Source organism: Triturus cristatus, chromosome 1_2, assembly GCF_964204655.1.
Source record: "Triturus cristatus chromosome 1_2, aTriCri1.1, whole genome shotgun sequence".
Lineage (NCBI taxonomy): Eukaryota > Metazoa > Chordata > Amphibia > Caudata > Salamandridae > Triturus > Triturus cristatus.
In genome coordinates this window covers 1182328501-1182351861 of record NC_140580.1, presented here as the reverse complement: position 1 = coordinate 1182351861, position 23361 = coordinate 1182328501, and the positions used below count along the sequence as shown (strand labels likewise).

General features: G+C 49.4%; 1 protein-coding gene across 4 annotated transcripts in view; it reads left to right on the top strand.

Annotated features, from left to right (window-relative positions):
- CIZ1 (CDKN1A interacting zinc finger protein 1) overlaps positions 1-23361 on the top strand; it is a 1193645-nt gene that overhangs the window by 897828 nt on the left and 272456 nt on the right. For all 4 annotated transcript variants that reach the window (XM_085614087.1, XM_085614089.1, XM_085614086.1 and 1 more), the window contains exon 11: positions 268-358. In XM_085614087.1, the coding sequence (XP_085470213.1) occupies positions 268-358 (91 nt within the window). The remainder of the gene's footprint in view (positions 1-267; positions 359-23361) is intronic.

The following is a 23361-nucleotide window of genomic DNA, read 5'->3' as shown; positions in this document are numbered from 1 at the left end:
TGGGATCAAGGCATTGTAGAGAGCAGACCTGGAAGGTGGTTTGGTGTAGAGAGATGACTTGGGAGGTTGGAAAGTTGCAGAGGGCAGACCGGGGTGTGGGGTTGCAGGCATGACGGTTGATTTTAGAGTAAGAACCTTGAGGTCTGCTTGGGGCAGTCTTTGGGGGTCGCATAGGGCAGACTGAAACATGAACACAGTGTTGCATGCTGAAGCCTTCATCTCTTGAGAATTGGCATTAAAGAATGTTTGTTTCTTTCGTTCTCACAGAAGAGTGGAGCCCCAGCAGAGATGGTGCAATGCCTGTCAGGCCCACTTCAGCGGGGATCTCATTCTGCACCGACGCACCCCAGAGCATAAGGTACAAAGATAATAATTGTGCATGTAATTGTATATGCACATCAATGGCCTTCGTGAAAGCACAGCTAGAGGTTCTCCCCACGGGACCTTCATTAAAATGATAAGTATTGAATTGTCCCACCCAGGTGTGTGATCTGTGACCACTTTTAACAAAATTTATACTGTATAATTCTTTTCAATTTTGAATCAAAAAATAAAGCTTTGATTGCCTAATACTGGCCATATTGGCCAATTGTCATTACATTTCCCTAAAAGAAGATGCCAACTTCAAACATAGATAAAGACGCTATTTAAATAAAAGTGAACAGAAGACTTTCACAAACCCTTTTTAAAGGAGACAAAAAGGGTAGTGTCTTCAAATAGGCTGCAGCTTGAGAACGCCGGAAAATTGGCACTGCTTCTTTAAGGATCCTAAGCAAATGAGCATTGAAACACTGTTTGATATTAAAGCACTCAACACCAAAATAAACGTGATCTCCTAAGAGGATAACATTTAGCAGATCTCTTACTGACTTCTTCCACTCCGACCAGATCCCTCTAAGTGACGACAACCGGCACGATCTCACCCCACAAAATAGCAGATGATCCACCACCTAACTTTCTGTAAACCTCCTCTCTCTGGCAGCTCACTGGACTGGACTCTCACTCTTTAACCTAACCTGCAGACAGCGTCAATCCCACTAATAATCCTGATCTGTTGGCTGAACTGGAATGTTGATACGTCCTTGCCACCAAGACTACCAGCCTATGCTATTAGCTTTGCAATATATACTGTCATTATATATCACTGTCTAACCACTCCCATAGTGGAGCTACAGACTTCCTAATGATTGTTTGAGCCCTTCATGCTCTTTGTATTGTTTCTCATTGTGGTTTACTTCTATTGCTCACTATTTGTTGCCACCATCTCGCTTAGTTTTTCACTATATCATCAATGTCTCTTTCTTTCCCTCTCTGAGTTTACCATTTCTCCTCCCCCTTGGTCTGATCCCTCCTCCTACCTACTCCTACACTTGTCCAGGTTCTCCAACATGTGTACTGACTGATTTGCCCACCTAACACATGACTACGACTTATGTCTTTTCCTCCTTCCAACTCTATCCTCTCACTCCTTTCGCCTAACACGGCCCCCTTTCCCGCCTTCTGATTCCAACTCTATTCATTCACTTTAACCCTGCCGCTATTCTGACCCCCACACCTCCCAACGCCTCGCATCAATTCTTCCACCTTCCCTCTTTTCCCCCTCCCCTAGTATCCTTAATCCAACCACCATGCCACCTCTCACACACCCCCTCACTAAAACAGAATTCAGAATCGATCCACAGGACTAATCCATCACTAGACATGGCCCAAACTCTTGGTCCATCCTCTACCCACCCAATCTCTCCAAAAACGCTATAAGAAACTTAAAACACAAACTACACCATGAAACCCTATTTGTTGATAACTACCTTAGTCTCTCCTCCATAATAAAAACAAACTACATTTTTTTACTCCAAACGCCCATCCAAATGGAAAAACATTTTTCTCCACCACCTCCCCATCACTAAATCATGTAAAATCCCATATGGCTTTAAACTGTCCACCTCCCCCTCCCATACTTTCTCCGGCGAAATAGACATCTCCATTTTCAAATCCGGTAACATCCTAATCCAAGCCTCAGAAAATCACCTCACAATCTTTGAGCAACACTTCAGCACATTATCTTACCTACTATCCACCCCACCTCCTAAAACTGCAACCTCTCAACCGACTGACACCCCCTCACCCTCCCCTTCCTTGCCCCCAATCCCTCTCCTTACAGGCATCAATACTAAGTGTGATGACTCTCTAACCCAATCCTCCAATCTGCCCCCCTCGCTAGCAACCCCCCTCATCCGGACATCTCAACAGCATGCCCAATCTCCCAAACCCTTTCTCTCTCTAATGACTCCCTCTCCAACATCGTCCCCATCGACTAGTCCGACCATCACCTCATCCTCTTCTCGATCACCACCCCCCCCCCCCTCCACTCCAAAAGCATCAAACATAAGAAGTTGACCCGAAATCTTCATCTTATCCCCCCTGGCGAACTTGAAACGAAACTCAAAAGCCTAATTCCTGCTCGCCCCCCTCTCCCAAAATGCGAACGCCCTCACCGAACATTACAAAAAATCAGTTACTGAGGTCCTAGACCAAGTGGCCCCTCCCAAAATGAAAGCCCAAAGAAACATACCTTCCAAATCCTGGTTCAACTCTGATCTCAACAACGAAAGACGCTCTCTTAGATAGTCCGAAAGGACCTGGAGGCAATACCCGTCCCCCTCCCACCTAGCCATCCTCCGATCCGCTAGGTCCAACTACAAAAAACACATCCTCAATGAAAAGGCCTCCTTCTTCCGCACGCAGCTTGATAGGGCCAAAAATAGACCTAGAGAACTATTCAGCATCATCAAAAATCAAACATCCTCTGCCCCCCAAAAGCTGATGGCCACAAACGTGAAGAAATTGCTAATTTCTTCTCTGATAATATCACTAAAATAGATCAATCCTTCCTCTTAAATCCCCTCTCCTCTAACCCACTACTTTCTTATGACATTTCTCCTGAATCTCCATCCAATCTTCCCCAGGTCTCTTCCCGTCTCTCATCCGTCTCCCTCCCACCTAAACCCAACACCTTTGCCCCCCAGCAAATAAAAAACAATGCCACCTGGCATAATTTTCACCCTGTCACGGAACACGAACTCTAATACATCATCTCTAAGCTTAAACCATCCTCTCACACCAAAGACCCCATGCCCTCTAATCTTGTCCAAGACCTTAAACATATCATCGCCCCACTCTGGACCATCATTATAAACTCATGCCTGACCTAAGGATGTGTTCCCGCCTCCTTCCAACTGGATCAAATCACACCCATCCCCAAAAATTCCAACGCAGATCCCAACGACCCCAATAACCTCCGACCTATCTCTAACCTCCCTCTTCTCTCCAAAGCCCTTGAAAAATGCGCCCTGCTTCAGTTTGATAATCACATAAACATTTTCGACATCTTTGACTTGCTGCAATCCGGCTTCAGAAAAGGATGCAGTACAGAATCTGCCATACTCAATATAGTGGACGACATTCATCACTCACTTGACAATGGCGAAGCTTGCCTACTCATTCTCCTTGACCTTTCCGCTGCTTTCGATACTTTTAACCACACTGCATTACTTAACACTCTTAAAGCTCATTTTGGCCTCAATGGCCATGTCCTCAACTGGTACACCTCCCTTCTCCAACATAGAACCCAACAAATCAAAATCGAGAACTGCCTGTCTAACCTCATTCCTATCTCCCTTGGTGTCCCACAGGGATCCATTCTCTCCCCCGCTCTCTTCAACCTATTCATGGAACTCCTCACCCTCATTCTAAAACAAGCAGGAATCAACTACCACCTCTATGCTGATGATACTCAAATCTACTATAAGATTAAATCCCACTCTTATGTGCTACACCTCAATGACACCCTAACAAAGATCCAATCTTGGTTCCACCAAAATTATCTCAAACTTAACCCTAAAAAAACGGAAATCATTCTCTTCTTCCCTAAAAAAAACCCTCTCCCCATACAAAACTGGATATCTGACCTTAATGCTCTCAACTGCTCTCTCACCACCACCAATTCAGTTAAATCTCTAGGCATCACCATTGACAATAACCTTGCCCTTACCGCCCACATAAAAACCACAGCCAAAGGAGCACTCTTCACTCTCCGTCAACTCAAAAAAATCAAAACCTTCATCCCGATAGAGGACTTCAAAACTGTTGTCCAATCGCTGGTCCTGTCGAGAATAGACTATGGTAACGCTATCCTCGCTGGAACTCCCAAAGTCCATCTTGCACCACTCAAATCTGTACTCAACCTAGCTGCTAGACTTATCTCTGACTATAAACGTTTCAACCACATCTCCTCTGTACTTACAACCCTCAAATAGCTTTCCATCGAAGACAGATCCACCTATAAGATTGCATGTATCACACACAAAGCCCTTCACCAAAACACCCCACGTTACCTCTCAGACAAACTCCACAAAGTGGGCTGCACTCGACCAACAAGGAGCATGTAGCACTTTAGTAGGGACGTCCACACATCGAAACATCACAGGAAGCCCTCATGTGTTCTTGAAGTAGAGGATTTATTAAGATGCATCAGATAAAGACCTCAGCCACAGCTCACACCGCCGGTGCCCGCCGTCTCCTCGCAGGGAGCTCGACTTAGAACCTTCAGTGTGGCAGCGTTCTACAAGGTCGCGCAGAGGGATAGAACCACTATACACATTTGGGGAGGGGTGCAGTAAAAGGACAGTAGTCCCTACAATCGGAAGATAGCACACATCCCCCTCCTTACATTTTGCAGGTAAAAACAACAACATGGCAAGAAGAACTCAGGACTACTTATCAACATACTGATCCAAATGTTTGGGACGACCGATGACCCTACCGCTCAGCCTGTGGTGAGTGGCGATCCTCCCATCACTTGATGACTCACCAGACCTAGCAGAATCAGGCTTGCCCGACTCCCCACTACCCAGCATGTCCCCATTTTCAGTAGGAATGGCACACCTTGCCACTCTGTTCAGGTTCCAGATACGCCCGTCCTGAGTTCTGATAGCATTTCTGAATAGTTTGACAATCCTTGTGGGCTCTGTAAACTCTGACCAGCTCGCCCTCCCTGTGGGAGCTCTGATTTTAACAAGGTCCCCTACCTTGTAATGGATCTCTTTCACCGCATGACCTCTATCGAACATTCTCTTCCTATCCACCATGGTCTTCCGTTCTCTGTCTCTCCATGGTGTCTCTCGGATGGGAGTTGTCCACCGCTTGTACCATTTCATCCACCCCGGTACCAACCTGGAATTGGGTTTCCTAGCTCTCAACAGCTCAAATGGTGTCATGCCCATAGTTTGATGGGGAGTTAATCTGTAAGCTTCTAGATGTTTGATCACCTCCTCTCTCCAACACAACCCACTAGCTTTGGCTAACTGTATGCACTCTTTGATGGTCTTGTTGAATCTCTCAACCATCCCGTTGTGCTGTGGGTGGTAGAGAGCGCCAACCTGTGTTTGATCCCATTGCACTCTATGAATTCCTTCATTTCTCTAGAGCAGAGTTGCACTCCATTATCCGTCGGGATACTACTAGGCAACCCTTCGCAGAGGGACACCTCCAGGAGAAACTCAATGACCGACTTGGTAGTCATTTCAGACACAAACTTCAGCTCAAGCCACTTAGAGTATGAGTCCATAAGTACCAGGATGTACGGGGTACGGTTCTCTCCTGATAATGGCCCCACAATGTCTAAGGCTACATCAGCCCACGGGCCTTCCGCCAGAGTCCTGCAGTGCGTGGGAGGTGTGTGTTGTTTGAGTAACTTGTCGCTGGCCGAGCAAGGTACACACTCCCTTATCCTCCTCTCTAACTCAATATCCATATTCGGCCACCAATAGTCTAGACGTAACCTCTTCTTAGTTTTAGTGATGCCCAGGTGACCCTCATGGGCCAAATTAACCAGTACTTCTCTCAAATTCCGTGGCGGAACCAACTTGGTACCACGGAAAAGACAATTGTCCGCAATAGATAGCTCATCTCTGACCATCCAGAATGGTCGGAGAGACTCTTCCCTCTTGTCGCAGTCAGACCAACCCTGCTTGGTCTTTGTGCATACTTCTTGAAGAAGCACATCACCCTCCAACTCCACCTTCCAGAGTTCTTCATCCACCACACCTTGAGTGATAGCACACACGTTCTCATTCTCCATCACATTGTCCTCTTCACCTGGCCTGTTCTCCTCCTCGATCCCTCCTGGGGTTTCCCCTACCAGCCGCGAGAGAAAGTCAGTGGCTAAATTCTTCACCCCTGGTATGTACTCTACCCCAAAGGTGTATTCTTGTAAGCTCACTACCCACCTTCTTATTCTGCTCGAGATGGCGTCTAAACTTTTCTTGGTAAAGACTTCTACAAGGGGCTTGTGGTCAGTCCTTATGTCGAACTTTGTTCCCCATACAAAATCTCTAAATTTGTTGGTGGCCCAATGCACCGCAAGGGCCTCTTTCACGATAACCGAGTAGTTGTACTCTGCTTGACGTAGGGATCTGGATGCAAACGCTATAGTTTCTTCCCCCTTTTCACCTTGCTGAGTCAGGACCTCACCCAACCCTTTAGTGCTTGCGTCTGTGGTCAGGAAGGTCCTCCTACCTGGAACAAAAGCTCTGAGATTGGGTTCCTCGGCCAGTGCTTTCTTGGCGTCGTCAAATTCTTTTTGGCATGCCGCACTCCAGTCAAATGCTACCCCCTTTCTTAGGAGATTGCGAATCTGGTAGGTACGTCTGGCAAAGTTCTGAACAAACTTGCTATAAAACTTAATCATGCCCATGAATGATTTGATTTCCTCTTTGCTACTGAGAGGGGTTAAGTTGAGGATGGTGTTCTGTAACTCTGTTTTGGGAAGTATCCCTTCTCCGGTTACCTTATGTCCCAGAAACTCTATCTCTGAGCACCCAATCCTACATTTTTCCTTCTTAACCGTTGGGCCTTGCTCTAAGAATCTCTCTAGAACTTGTCTGAGCCTTCGTTCATGTTGAGTGTTATCTTCTCCAAAGATCAGAACATCATCCTGGTAGCATAATACTCCAGGAATCCCTTTAAGAAGATTGTTCATGATCCTTTTGAAAACAGCTGCAGCCGAGACGAGTCCAAAAGGCATTCGCTTAAACCTGTAGGCCCCCATAGTTGTAACAAAGGCCGTGAGACCTTATGAATCTGGGTGCAACCTGACCTGATAATAAGCTGATGTGAGGTCCAGGGTGGAAAAGACCTTTACCCCAGCTTGTCTGCTCATCATTTGGGATATGTTGGGGAGTGGAAACGTGTCCAATATTACTTCCTTGTTATGAGCCCTTGAGTCTATGCATAGGCGTACAGCCCCATTCCCTTTCCTCGCTGCTACAATGGGTGCTAGCCTCTCCGTGGCCTCCACCGGCTCAATTACTCCCAAACTACACAGTTTCTCCAATTCTTCTCTCACAGGTTCTTGCATGGAAATCGGCAGGTTTCTGACCTTGGCTGTTACTGGTTTGGCATTCTCTTTTAGCCTGATCCTGTGCACATAGTTCTTAAGACAGCCTATCTTTTCTGAGAACACTCATTTGAACTCATCTTCAATCCTAACACCTATATTGTCCACCTCTTGTACCAAAAGTTGCCGGTTCTTGTTAGGATTGAGATAGATGCCCAGGTCTTTTTGCACCTGCCACCCCAGTATGTTGTCCCCTTTATTAGATACATAAACCTTGGTTACTGCAATTCTGTCCTTAGAGACAACTGTGACCCAAACGAAACCTCTCATGCGTATGGGTTGACCACCATAGCCACCCGGCCTGACATCCGTTCTTTGGAGTTTCATCTTGCCTTTAGACACTTTCTCAAAAGCTTCTGCCGAAATAATGGTAAGTTTTGAGCATGAGTCAAACATGGCCTCAACATCTGTCTCTTCAATTGTTGTGTAGTCTTTCGGGTTACACACAGCCCCACTCTCAACATGCAGTACAATTTTTTCACAGACTCGGGTAGAGTCCTCTCTACTGTTTCTCCTGTAGCTAATATTGCTCTTGCAGCAGGTTCTAAAATGACCTCTCCTTCCGCACTTGTTGCAGGTTACTTTGAGCGCCGGGCATTCCCTACTGTTATCCCAATGGCCTGCTCTTCCACACCTGTAGCAATTGCCTTTTGGACTCCAACCTCCTTTGTTTTCCTTCTGATCACCTTTTGCACCTTTAACCACTAGCACACTTTCCTTCTCACTCTTGACTTCGTTAACCTTAGACTTTTCTTCGCAATCTCACTTAATTTCACTGACACACTTCATCATGTGTTCCACCTGTTTAGCAACAATTAATACCTCCCCCAAAGGTGGATCATATTTCAGCCAGAGCTCTTCACGTATTCTTTCTATCTTGCACGTCAAAAGGAACTGATCTCTTATTCTTTCCTTGCAAGCCCCCCCAAATTTACAGCTTGCAGACAACTTTCTTAACTCGGACACAAATTCTTCCACGGTCTCTCTTTCTTTCTGTCCCCTTCTCCCAAAATGGTAAAGTTCCATGATGGTGCTAATCTTAGGCAAGAAATGTATGTCTAACATTTTCAAATGTATTTCATATTCATTCAGACCTCTGGCATCATTTGGATTCAAGTCAGGTAGCTGTTCTAAAATCTCTTGACCTTCAGCTCCTTAGTAGTTTAGTAGTAACGCCATCTTCTCATCCAGGGGATACTCATCAATAGTCATAATCTATGAATAATCCCCGCCCATGTGCGGGATCCCGGAGCATATAGAAAATACATATATATACATATATATGCATATGTAAAAACATATACATGCAGCCTAAAAATGTTTCAATCATGGCAATGCTGTAAATTACATAGGTTTGCATTGTAGTGCCCCCTAACCCATAAGGAAAAAAGGAAGCACCAAGCCCATTGTCACACAACAATGCATTATTGCCATAAAGCAAACTTGTAATTGCAGGCATTTGCCTGTAGGCTGCAGTAGAGTATCAAGAAAACAAAGAAAACTCCTTGCCTTTAAGGCATTAGAGTAAGGGGACCGTGCCTTTAAGACCTGCAGGAGACCCCTTGCTCCCATGATGCACCACAGGTGACAGTTAGGTCAGTTCTTTTTTCTGGCTCCTTCTATGAGGATCCTGGAGCTTGAGCTCTTCAGTTTTGTGACTGAAAGTTTTTCACTTCAGAATTGTTTCAGAAATTCGACGTTTTCTGGCTTCTGAAAGCAGATTCTGCTGGTTTCCTAAATAATTTCAAGTTTTTTCCAGTCAGAATGCCTGCTTTATTCAGAAAATGCCCTTCCTGTGGCAATAAGTTGGCACTGGCGGATCCACACTCTGTGTGTATTGTGTGTCTGCCAACTTCACACAATCCTGACCGGTGCGCCCACTGCCAGAAATTTTCCAGGCGCACTCTACGCGATAGAGAGCGCATAAAACTACATGCCCAGCTGAAGAAGGAGAGAAGCCGTCGTGAAGGCGACCATTCATCCTTAAAATCACCCTCTTCAGCTAGACGTCCTCAAAAACGGCGACATACCACCTCTCCTGACCCCAGGAAGACCAAGGTTCCAGGAGATTCGCCGTCGACGTCGAAGGTACTGTCTAAGAAACCCAGGACGACTTCTGCGTCAAGAGATTCATCTCAACGTCGAGATTCTCCGCCGCAGACAAGTAAGTCGGCGTCGAGGCACAGTCCTTCGGGCTCGAAGGCTGTTAGTCCGGTGAGATCCGGACTGTCTCCGTCGACGTTGAGGCTTCCGTCGACGTCGAGACACTCTCCGCCGCCCTCGAGGGGGTCAGCGTCGAGAGCTGCGACGACTTATGTCTCGCCGCGTGTTGGTCGTTCGACGTCAAGGCATTCGACGTCGAGGAGGTCAACCCCCACTCGACGTCATGGAAGGTCGAAGTCGCCAAGCCGACGTCATGGAAGGTCCGGGACTATTCTCCGACCTTGTCTTCTACACCCCCATCACGAGTGTCACCTATTGATGACATCGCTACTTTCTCTGACGTCCTGGGTAGAGGTGCGCAGAAATTGAATATCACACTGCACACCCCTCTGGCCCCCAAATCAATTATATTTGATACATTGCATCACTGGTCAGCACCCAGACCTTTGCTACCATTGGTGCCAGGATTGTTGGAGCCAGCTATGGCCACATTTCTCACTCCTGCTACGATGGGCTCTGTGCCTTCAAGAATAGCTAAAAAATATAAGGCTCCTGCTGAGGATCCCTTATTTCTAAGGGCGGACCCACCAGCGGACTCAGTTATTGTGGCGGCTGCCATGAAGTCCCATTCTGCCTCTGTGTCCTCTTCTGTCCCCCCGGAGAAAGACAGTAAGCAAATGGATTCGTATGGCAGAAAGATGTGCAACACTTCTGCCTCACACATGAAAGTGGCTAGTGCTTCAGCCCTGCTAGGACGGTATGATCGCTCTCTGTGGGATTCCCTCTCCAGATTTGCTGAGAAACTGCCAAGGGAAGACAGACAGGATTTTAATGAAATTCTCCTGGAAGGTGGGCTTGTAGCCAATCAAATTATCAGTGCGGCTGCGGCTGCTTCGGTGGGAAGATCTCATCTCTCTTCACCAAGCTGCCAAAGACTCCATCAGATGGTGGATGAAACGCTCCCATCTACTTCAAGGCGTCCCTTTTCATCAGGCGCCTCCGACACAGACAGTGGTCACAGATGCCTCCATGCAGGGCTGGGGTGCTCATATGGACCAGCTTCAGGTACAAGGTCTCTGGTCCAATACCGAACAGAGTTATCACATAAACTTCTTGGAGCTACGAGCAGTCCATCTAGCTCTCAAATCCCTGTATCTGTCCCTCCAAACCAGCCACGTTCAGATTCAGACAGACAACACAACAACTATGTTCTATCTGAACAAGCAAGGAGGCACCAGATCACGAGTACTATCTCTGGAAGCTCAGTCCATTTGGCGATGGCTACTGGCGAGAGACCTTTCGATCATCGCTGTTCACCTGCCAGGGACCCTGAACGTGCAGGCAGACGGCCTCAGCAGAGACTTCGTCGAAGCGCACGACTGGGTGCTCAACGAAGACGTCGCTCAAGAGATCTTCCGGCAGTGGGTAGTACCGGACATAGATCTTTTCGCAGACACGGCAAACAAAAAATGCCCCGTCTTCGCCTCCAGGTTCCCCCAACAGGGATCTCAGGGGAACGCACTTTTGATCAGCTGGTCACGGACATTGCTATACGCTTTTCCTCCTCTCCCTCTCATCCCAGCTGTGATACAGAAATTCTACAGGACCAGAACGCGGATGATCCTGATAGCTCCGTAGTGGCCCCGTCAGTGGTGGTACCCGGATCTGCTCCAGCTGTCAGAGGTGCCACACCGGAGATTGCCTTGCCTGCCGAACTTACTGACCAAGAACCAGGGGGGAGTGTTCCATCCCAACCTCCCCTCTCTTCGCTTGACGGCATGGCTCCTTAGTTCATCCAGTACGGACATTTAGATCTTCCGGCGGACTGTATGAGCATCCTCCGGGAAGCAAAAAGGCCCTCCACTAGGAAGTCTTATGCCTTCAAGTAGAAGAGGTTCTACATTTGGTGTAGAGATAACGCCCTTGATCCGATCCGGGGTCAAGAACAGGTTATTCTCCCCTACGTATTGCACTTGGCAAAGTCTGGTTTAAAATATACTTCCATCAGAGTCCACTTAGCTGCTATCACAGCGTATAGAAAATCTCCTACACAGGCCTCATTCTTCCAGATGCCGATAGTCAAAGATTTCCTAGAAGGGCTTAAGAAAGTATTTCCACCAGTGAGGTCTCCTTCCCCTTCCTGGGAACTCAACATTGTTCTCTCTAATTTAATGGGAGCTCCTTTCGAGCCTATTCATAAGGCATCCTTGCAGCATCTGACCTGGAAGGCTGCCTTCCTAGTAGCCATCACTTCTGCCCGCACGGTAAGTGAAATTCAGGCCCTCTGCTACAAGGAACCTTATACTGTGTTCCATACCAATAGAGTGGTGCTACGTACTCATTCGAGCTTCCTGCTCAAGGTCGTCTCGGATTTCCACATTAATCAGGTTATCACGCTGCCCACTTTCTTTCCTCAGCCAACCACTCCTCCGGAGAGAGCTTTACATTCTCTAGATCTCCGCAGGGTATTGAAATGTTATCTTGCTAAAACCCTTTCGCTTAGAAAGTCTGACAGGCTCTTTGTAAATTACGTCCAACGAATACCGGGCTGGCTGCCTCCAAGAGGTCCATTTCTAGATGGATTGTCTCATGTATAGCCTTGTCCTATCAGCTGTCTCACAAGGTTCTACAGGGTAGACCAAAAGCACACTCTACTAGAGGGAAAGCTTCTACTGTAGCTCGTTCCCATGTCTGAAATTTGCAAAGCGGCTACATGGCGCTCCATACATACTTTTACACGCCATTATTGCCTAGATTCAGACGCACAGGCCGACGCCCAGGTGGGGCAGGCCTCTTTGAGGAATTTGTTTGCATAACTGCTATGCTAATGTGATGTTAATGCATGTTCTAAATGCTATAGTGCTCGTCCGCGAGACTTTGGGTATGGGGTTGCTACTCTATTCATAGATTATGACTATTGATGAGTATCCCCTGGATGAGAAGGATTAGTTACTTACCTGTAATCCTAGTTCTCATCCAGGGGTATACTCATCAAAGTCATAAGCGACCCACCCACCTCCCCGGACGAGCATTTCTCCTCAAGTTATTGTTTATTGATTGCAGATCTACTCAGGTGCGAGTGCACCGTCAAAAAGAACTGACCTAACTGTCACCTGTGGTGCATCATGGGAGCAAGGGGTCTCCTGCAGGTCTTAAAGGCACGGTCCCCTTACTCTAATGCCTTAAAGGCAAGGTGTCAGTTTTCTTTGTTTTCTTGATACTCTACTGTAGCCTACAGGCAAATGCCTGTAATTACAAGTTTGCTTTATGGCAATAAAACATTGTGTGACAATGGGCTTGGTGCTTCTTTTTTTCCTTATGGGTTAGGGGGCACTACAATGCAAACCTATGTAATTTACAGCATTGCCATGTTTGAAACATTTTTAGGCTGCATGTATATGTTTTCACATATGCATATATATGTATATATCTGTATTTTCTAAATGCTCCGGGATCTCGCACGTGGGCGGGGATTATTCATAGATTATGACTTTGATGAGTATACCCCTGGATGAGAATTAGGATTACAGGTAAGTAACTAATCCTTCCTTTCCAAACCTAGATTAGGCCCACAAACCACAGCATAGTTCTGGAACACTTTTTTCTACTTGTTCCATTTCAGAGAAGGCTCCCCTGGTGTGCCCAAGAAGAATGTGGGGGTGGAGTAACATTCTGCATGTTTTGCATGAAAGTAGTACAGTTCCTAATCACAAACTTATTGTCCAAGTGTCTCACCAACCCCAAGGAGAGAAATACAACAAAGTAAAGTACTAAATCCTGAGGTATAATTAAAGACTAGTCCACTAGATGGCGCTGTGCTCCTCCAATTTTAACAAAACGTAGGCATAATCTGCAGTTATGAGATAACAGGGTTCAAGATGTCTACTTTGCATACATATTTGTGAACAGCTTGAGCACAATGTCAGAGAGACCTGCCCATTTTCCCTGGTGCCTGATCATCATTGTGAGAAGTTGGCCTGATGTATGATGTCACTAGTTATAGTGTACACCTTATATCAGTCCAAATACCCTTATGGTGATTGGTTGTAAAGTCAACCTTATAGACCAGCTATCCTAGTGGTAGCATGGACAAGAGCAGTCTTAGGCTAAACTCTGAATGGCATGTGAAGCCAGCTGTGATACCATATATAATCCCTTGAATACCAAATGAAAGGACACCACAACAGATATATATAAAATAAAGTGTATTTATTCTAAGCAAACCCTCAGCACTCTTTATGAGTTTAGAGGTAAGTACAACACAGTCTTATTAATGCATACAGTAAGTCACACAGGTAAGTAATACAGTTAGGCCCTAGGGGCCACGCAAACCATATACTAAATAAGTGGTATAAGAACCACTGTCACGGAAATAGAATAGGCCTAGGCCTAGGGAATCGCTGGGGCTACACTACACTAGCGTTAGTTAGGAAGTGGGAGGCCCACGGGATTCGTGTGCAGAGTGGAAACACTCACGCGCAATGCGTAAAAGTCAATAGCAATGTTACAGTTTAGAAATAGATAGATTTAGGACACTTCCGGAGTAGCTAGGAAGTTGAGACTTGAAAACTAGACACTAGGATAGTCACTATCCTGATGAGCACCGGAGTACCCAAGTTACCTAGCCCACAGGCTGCGGGTGCATAGGGGTGAAGATGCGTCGTTTTCGTCGTCGACTCCTATGGATGCCTGAAGAAAGATGCTGACAGGCAGTCAGTGAAGAGTGTCCGGTGGATCCCAAGGCTGGGATCAAGAAGAGAAGAAACCTGCAAGCAGAAGGGACAGAGTCAAGGTCACTAGCCAGTGACCACGTGGGACCAGGAAGGAACCAGGCGATGTCGTGAAGAGTTGCAGGTGAAGGTGAAGCTTGTCGCTGCAGCCAGGAGGACCAGGAAGCGTCGAGGACGACCAGGACCAGGAGGCGAGCTGCCCCACGAAGGCTCTTGCTGTCGGCGGCGTCGAAGTTGGACTAGGACTCACCAAGCCTTGGCAAGCGGAACCCACGAAGAACAAGGGACTTGCTTCTGGTGCAGACCAGGAAGGTCTGGGGTGCTTCTTCTTTGCAGAGAAGCGGGTGCCAGTCTGGAGGAGCCAAACCAGCGCAGAAGATTTCAGGGAGCGTCGTCACCAAGGCCACTAGCCAGCGGGCAAGCATCCGGACAGACGCGGCAAGCAGGAAAATGCTGAAGGGCCCCACGCAGGACTCGTGGAGTGTGGGGGGCTGGTCTTCGGTGCAGATGGTGCTTGGGGTTGGGGCTTCTCAATCCCCGGTGCACAACTTCGAGGGTACCTCAGAAGCTGCGCTGTAAGTTACTAGCCACTTTTCCCAGGTAGCCGGTCCCACGTCGCTCGTCGCCTCCACGGATCTCAGCTCTGCTGCAGATGTGGATGAGGGTCGGAGAAGTCTGGAAATCAAGGCTCTGGTCGGGCTCTGCAGTCGGTTCCTCGTCGAACGTTTCGCAAAGCAAAGGGTAGTCTCTTGATGGTGCCTGTTTGCACAGGGTAGCCACTCCTTGGCTACAAGGGAGATTCTTCAGTCTTCTTCTTTCGTCGAATGTCGAAGGTCCAGAGTTTCTGTTCAGTTTTGCAGGTTCAGGATAATCTAAAGTCTTGAGGCCCAACTCCCACTCTTATACTAATCTGGGGGGCTGGGATACCTGCTAGGTCACGCCTTATGGGTGGGACCTGGGAGGGGGTGGTTACACCCACTTCCCTTTGTCCAGTTTCACGCCAGAGCTGGGGCTGGAGTGCCCCAGCGCCGGTTTGAACTGGACTATGCAAGGAACACCTTGTGTGCCCCAGGCATGTCTCATTCCTTTCAGCCCACCCTGCCCCAATACACTAAAGGCTGTCTGGGGAGGTGCTAGCACCTCCCCAAGCAGGAAACCTATTGTCCAGGCCTCCCTGGCTAGGATCACTCCCAGCTGCAGGAGGTCAGACTTGTGTCGTGGCAGCAGCATCCATTTTGTGATGCTGAGGCTTTGGTCAGAGGCTAACAGTTGAAGTATGATTTTAACATGTCTTTCCCTCTAGAAGGGGGGAATAATATTCTCATGTCCAGAAATGGCATGGGGGTATTATTCCCGAGTGTTAGACACCTTACACGACATGTTTTGATAAAGCCAAACCATAGTTACCATAACCGTCTAAGATTATAAGGTACTTTAAGAGTATATGGTAGGCTATATCATAGAACAGCTATAAGGACATGGTTCCGAAAGCTGCAGACAGGCTCAGCTCATGCTAGAGCACCATCTCACATGTTACCAAGCACTCTGCCTCCAGGATTGTCAAGGCCTGCCATAGGAGTGACTGATAGGTACACATGTGTCTATATGTAAGTTAGGTATAGGAATACTACACCTAAGCAAGGGGTGATTACACGACCTTGCCCCAGCTGAGTGATCAGCCAGTTGTGTCAAAATGGAAGGCCAGGCCAGGGGTGGCACAATACATGCTGCAGCCCCTGGTAGGCCTAGGGTACACCTATGCCCTGGGTACCTAGGGTACACTGTACAGGGGCCAATAAGGTGATCCTATCCAAATGGGTTATGCACCTAAAGCACATAGTATTAATTTAGAGAGAGAACAGCAGGGCTGTGGGTCTGGTTAGCAGGCCCACAGCCACATCTAAGTCGTAAACCAGTAAAGCAAAAGCAAAAGCAAAAAGTGGGGGTGAACATAGAAAGCAGACCCTACTCTCCTACAATCATAAAGAGGGAAAACTAAAGTACAGTTGTCAATTAACGCAACCCTCTCTTCCAGTGTACACAATGAGGAGAGCGGACTCCCACACCACAAAAAACGTCTCTGTTATGTTGGACCAGACCATGTGGTCGGACACTGTAGTTCCTTGCAGTGTCCCTTCCAACAGATGGTTATGAGGTGCTGTGCCAGTCAGCGTGACCGGCAAACGAGAGTTCACCTCACCAGCTCCAAGCTAGGGCCACCTCACAACACCCGACCACACACCTGCTGTGTCAGTCAGCGTATTCAACAGTGGCTGCTCCTCAAAAGTACCCCTTAGCGAGTTGTCCGTGATAAGCTGTGCCAGTCAGCGCGACCGGCCCTACCATATGTCCGATGGCTCTTGATAGCGGAGTGTCTCTGCGCCTGCCTTGTAGGTGGACAACACGTCCGTTTCTCCAGCTCGGATACTCCTGGGAAACTCGCACCAAAGTTGAGAAGCTTGAATTATTCACTACCCTTCAAGAGGTGAACTCGCTCTCTTCTGCTGACGTCTCACACCAGGCAAGTATAGCCTACGGTTGTGAAAGTTCCACAGGGACTGCGACCTCCCACACAACCACATACAACCTATTCTGCTGCACGGACTGCAACACGGAAATGTATTGCTCCACTCCTTCAAATCTCTCTCACTCTGCCACATTATCTCATAAGTGACGCTTCTGGAACAGCTTGACTACAGTGCTGACGTGACAGCCCATTTTGCTCACTAATTTTCTCCACAGAAAAGTAATTCTTCTATTTTCCCCGTGTAGACCACCCAAGGCAGATGCCCGAGAGGTCTGAGAGAGTAAAAACAGTTCTGTAGTAGGGGATCTCTGTGTATAGTCATAATCTAGTGAATAGTCCCGCCCATGTGCGCGGACCCCGGAGCAATAAAAATAATCTCTTAAATTGTCAAGTCATGCAGACCTGCATCCACACTTAAGAGAGAATTTCCAAAGACAGATAATGCAGCCTATATCCACAGGCTGCACTGTCCAGTACTTCAACTAGAAAGAATTCCACCAGCAACCAATAACAGCACTGCCTGTCCAGCTTTTTCCATAGAGAAAGAAACCTGCCTCTTCCAGCAAAAGCCTCTGGAATGATAGAGAGGAAGGAATGGACAGAGAAGCCCCATAGGCTGCCATTATGTGGCTCAGAACAGGATACTGTGCCTTTAAGAAAACTTTCCAGAACTTTTCCAGTATCCCAGAATGCACAGCAGGTCCCTTTTACTTTCAGTTCTTTTTTCCGGCTCCTGCTAGCAGGACCCTGGAGCATTGAGCTCTCCCTTTTCAAGGGTTTATTGGTGTTTTTTGTCAATTTTTCAAGAGTTTAGTGTTCTGGTGCTGTCAACATGCCTGGCTTGTTCTACAAGTGCCCAGAGTGCGACAGAAAGAAGGCTAAGTCAGTTCCACACAAGGTGTGTATAGGCTGCCATCCCCAGTCCCATGTGCCTGAGGAGTGTGATATCTGCCACTCGTTCTCAGCCAGGACCCTGAGGGAAAGAATGAAGATCAGGCTCCAAGTCCTGGAGGACAGAAGGCTGAAGGCACAAGGTGGGTCTGGAGGGGCTGATTCTGCCCATGCTGAGGCCTCTGGGGGGCTCCCCACCGGTGTCGATGACGTCAACTAAGGCGTCGAGAGGGATGACCACGGTGTGTTCACCGTCCCCCCAGGGCTCTGGGGAGAATCGACGTTCGACGTCGAGGGAACTGACCGGACCGCCGTCGACGACGTCGGCGTCAACGTCTCCGTCGAGGCATTGACGTCGAGATCAGGCCCGGCGTCGGCGCTCACCGTCGAGGGGAGGTCGCTGTTCGCCGTCGGCGAAGAGGAGGCGTTCGCCGTTGTCGTCGAGGAGACGATCGACGTCACGGAGGCGATCGACGTCACGGAGGCAGTCGACGTCGAGGAAGAGGTCGACGTCGAGGAGACGGTCGACGTCGAGGAGACGGTCGACGTCGAGGAGACGATCGACGTCGAGGAGGCGATCGACGTCGAGGAGGCGATCGACGTCACGGAGGCGATAGACGTCGAGGAGGCGATCGACGTCGAGGAAGCGATCGACGTCGATGAGACGATCGCCGTCACGGAGACGTCGACGCCGAGGAGACGATCGCCGTCACGGAGACGGTCGACGTCGAAGAAGGATTAACCGACGTCGAGGAGGCGCAGGGGGCGCCCGGACACCAGGAGTCCCTCGACGGAGTCCCCAGGATCGGGGTACTCAGTGGTCTATACGCCGCCTCCTCCTCCACCACCGACGCTGACGCCACCACCGCCAACTCCTCCTCCTCCTCCTCCTCCTACTCCTCCTCCTGCGATTCCGCCTCGCAGGCCTTCGGGCCCACCACCGGTTCCGACGCGATCGGTCTCATTGCCCAGGTATCCGACGCCGCCGCAGGGGACGCCTCAGCCACGGCGCCAGGGTAAGCCACGGTCGCCGGGCCCGGCGAGGCCGGCGGACAGACCAAAGCAAAGAAGATCGCGCTCCCGCTCCGGACGGAGATGGAGATCGCGGAGCCGTAGGCGTTCGTCCTCAACATCGAGACGGCGCCACAGGAGGCGCAGATCCAGAGCGCGCACTCGATCATCGGCCAGGGACTTCTCTCCGACGCTGTCGGACTCACCCGGGACGAGGGTGTCGCCGGTTGACGATCTGGTCTCCTTCCAGGAGGTACTGCTGAGGGGTGCAGCCAAGTTGGGAATCACGGTGACGGTACCGACACCTACGACGTCCGTGATATTCGAGACGCTGCGCAAAATGCACCTGTCTCGCCCCCTGCTGCCTCTCGTGCCGGGACTGGTGGAGCCAGCTATGGAGTTGTTCCCCACTCCGGCAGTGACGAAATCCGCACCCTCCCGGCTTATGAATAAGTATCGGGCTCCGGACTCGGACCCGACCTTTTTGAGGGCGGACCCTAAGCCAGATTCAGTCATTGTGACGGCGGTGAGGAAGCAGCATGCTACCACCCCCTCATCGACAGTTCCGCCCGACAAGGAAAGCCGCTGGCTGGATTCGGCGGGCAGGAAGGTTTGTGGTACGGCTGCCACCACCATGAAGGCGGCAAGTGCCGGGGCCCTGTTGGGGCGTTACGACCGGGCCCTGTGGAAGTCTCTCCAGCAGTATGCGGAGCTGCTTCCTCGTGACAAGAGGGAAGACTTCTTGGAGACTGCGCGAGGGGATGCTAGTCTCCAACCAGGTGATCAGTGCGGCAGCGGATGTGTCCCTGCTGGCGGCGCATGGGTACTGTCATGGAGTCCACCAACGGCGGCACGCGTGGCTTCGCCTCACCTCGCTCAAGCCGGAGGCTCAGCAGAGAGTGGCCAATCTGCCTTTCTCGGGGGAAACCCTGTTCGGGCAACATGCGGACGACGAGATGGCCCGCATGAAGACGGAGGCGGAGACCCTGACGGCTGTCGGTTTGGAGAAGCCAGAAAAGAAGAAACGCCCCTTGCAGAGACGGTTCGGGTCTGCAGGCAGAGGGCGTGGGCAGGCCTCGGGACAGCAGCAGCACCAGCAGCAGCAGTTCCGTAAACCCTTCCAGAAATGCCAGAAGGGTAGAGGGGGCCAGCAGTCCGCTCCGGCTACCAAGGGCCCTGCCGGGTCGCGGCCCTGAGCATTTACTTCCCCCTGCAACCGTTACCCACTCCAGTGGGGGGAAGCATTCAATTTTTTCCGGCAGAGTGGAGAAAAATTACTCAGGACAAGTGGGTGCTGAATATTGTTTGCAATGGATCCAGTCTTCGATTCATCAGCCCGCCTCCAGCGATTCCGCCGTTAAGCTCGCCAGTAAGCTCGCGGCATCAACTGCGAGAGCTCCAGGCGGAGGCAGACATCCTGTTAAGGAAAAAGGCGGTGGAAGACGTACCTCTGTCTCAAAGGGGAAGAGGTCTGTACTCTCGTTTCTTCCTGCTTCGCAAGAAGGACAAGAACGAGTTCAGGCCCATTCTGGATTTGCGGCAAGCAAACAAATGGATTCGCAGAGAGAAGTTTCGCATGCTGTCGTTGCATCAGATTTACCCTCAGCTGCAACAGGGAGACTGGCTCTGTGCCATAGACCTGCAGGATGCATTCGCTTAAACCTGTAGGCCCCCATAGTTGTAACAAAGGCCGTGAGATCTTATGACTATGGGTGCAACCTGACCTGATAATAAGCTGACGTGAGGTCCAGGGTGGAAAAGACCTTTGCCCCAGCTAGTCTGCTCATCATTTGGGATATGTTGAGGAGTGGAAACTTGTCCAATATTATTTCCTTGTTATGAGCCCTTAAGTCTATGCATAGGCGTACAGCCCCAATCCCTTTCCTCGCTGCTACAATGGGTGCTAGCCACTCCGTGGCCTCCACCGGCTCAATTACTCCCAAACTACACAGTTTCTCCAATTCTTCTCTCACAGGTTCTTGCATGGAAATCGGCAGGTTTCTGACCTTGGCTGTTACTGGTTTGGCATTCTCTTTTAGCCTGATCCTGTGTGTAGGAGAGTAGGGTCTGCTTTCTATGTTCACCCCCACTTTTTGCTTTTGCTTTACTGGTTTTCGACTTAGATGTGGCTGTGGGCCTGCTAATCAGACCCACAGCCCTGCTGTTCTCTCTCTGAATTAATACTATGTACTTTAGGTGCATAACCCATTTGGATAGGATCACCTTATTGGCCCCTGTACAGTGTACCCTAGGTACCCAGGGCATAGGTGTACCCTAGGCCTACCAGGGGCTGCAGCATGTATTATGCCACCCCTGGCCTGGCCTTCCATTTTGACACAACTGGCTGATCACTCAGCTGGGGCAAGGTCGTGTAATCACCCCTTGCTTAGGTGTAGTATTCCTATACCTAACTTACATATAGACACATGTGTACCTATCAGTCACTCCTATGGCAGGCCTTAACAATCCTGGAGGCAGAGTGCTTGGTAACATGTGAGATGGTGCTCTAGCATGAGCTGAGCCTGTCTGCAGCTTCCGGAACCATGTCCTTATAGCTGTTCTATGATATAGCCTACCATATACTCTTAAAGTGCCTTATAATCTTAAACGGTTATGGTAACTATGGTTTGGCTTTATCGAAACATGTCGTGTAAGGTGTCTAACACTGTGGAATAATACCCCCATACCATTTCTGGACATGAGGATATTATTCCCCCTTTCTAGAGGGAAAGACATGTTAAAATCATACTTCACTGTTAGCCTCTGACCAAAGCCTCAGCATCACAAAATGGATGCTGCTGCCACGACACAAGGCTGACCTCCTGCTGCTGGGAGTGATTCCAGCCAGGGAGGCCTGGACAATAGGTTTCCTGCATGGGGAGGGACTAGCACTTCCCCAGACAGCCTTTAGTGTATTGGGACAGGGTGGGCTGAAAGGAATGAGACATGCCTGGGGCACACAAGGTGTTCCTTGCATAGTCCAGTTCAAACCGGCGCTGGGGCACTCCAGCCCCAGCTCTGGCGCGAAACTGGACAAAGGGAAGTGGGTGTAACCACCCCCTCCCAGGTCCCACCCATAAGGCGTGACCTAGCAGGTATCCCAGCCCCCCAGATTAGTATAAGAGTGGGAGTTGGGCCTCAAGACTTTAGATTATCCTGAACCTGCAAACTTGAACAGAAACTCTGGACCTTCGACATTCGACGAAAGAAGAAGACTGAAGAATCTCCCTTGTGGCCAAGGAGTGGCTACCCTGTGCAAACATGCACCATCAAGAGACTACCCTTTGATTTGCCCAAGTTCTACGAGGGACCGACTGCAGAGCCCGACCAGAGCCTTGACTTCCAGACTTCTCCGACCCTGATCCACATCCACAGCAGAGCTGAGATCCGTGGAGGCGACGAGAGACGTGGGACCGGCTACCTGGGAAAAGTGGCTAGTATCTTCAAGCGCAGCTTCTGAGGCACCCTCGAAGTTGTGCACCGGGGATTGAGAAGCCCCAACTCCAAGCACCATCTGCACCGAAGACCAGCCCCCCACACTCCACGAGTTCTGCGTGGGGCCCTTCAGCATTTTCCTGCTTGCCGCGTCTGTCCGGTTGCTTGCCCGCTGGCTAGTGGCCTTTGTGACGACGCACCCTGTAATCTTCTGCGCTGGTTTGGCTCCTCCAGACTGGCTCCTGCTCCTTTGAAAAAGAGAAGCATCCCAGACCTTCCTGGTCTGCACCAGAAGCAAGTCCTCCGTTCTGCGTGGGTTCCGCTTGCCAAGGCTTGGTGAGTCCTAGTCCAACTTCGACGCCGCCGACAGCAAGAGCCTTCGTGGGACAGCTCGCCTCCTGGTCCTGGTCGTCCTCGACGCTTCCTGGTCCTCGTGGCTGCAGCGACAAGCTTCACCTTCACCTGCAATCTTCACGACATCGCCTGGTTCCTTCCTGGTTCCTTCCTGGTTCCACGTGGTCACTGGCTAGTGACCTTGACTCTGTCCCTTCTGCTTGCAGGTCTCCTCTCTTCTTGATCCCAGCCTTGGGATCCATCGGACACTCTTCACTGACTGCCTGTCAGCATCTTTCTTCAGGCATCCATAGGAGTCGACGACGAAACTCGACGCAACTTCACCCCCATGAACCCGCAGTCTGTGGGCTAGGTAACTTGGGTACTCCGGTGCTCATCAGGATAGTGACTATCCTAGTGTCTAGTTTTCCAGTCTCGATTTCCTAGCTACTCCGGAAGTGTCCTAAATCTATCTATTTCTAAACTGTACTATTGCTAGTGACTTTTACGCATTACGCATGAGTGTTTCCACTCTGCACCTGAACCCCGTGGGCCTCCCACTTCCTAACCTTTGGTAGTATAGTGTAGCCCCAGCGATTCCCTAGGCCTAGGCCTATCCTATTTCCGTGACAGTCGTCCTTATACCACTTACTTAGTATATGGTTTGCGTGGCCCCTAGGGCCTAACTGTATTACTTACCTGTGTGACTTAATGTATGCTTAAATAAGACTGTTGTACTTACCTCTAATCTCATAAAGAGTGCTGAGGGTTTGACTAGAATAAATACACTTTATTTTATATATATATCTGTTGTG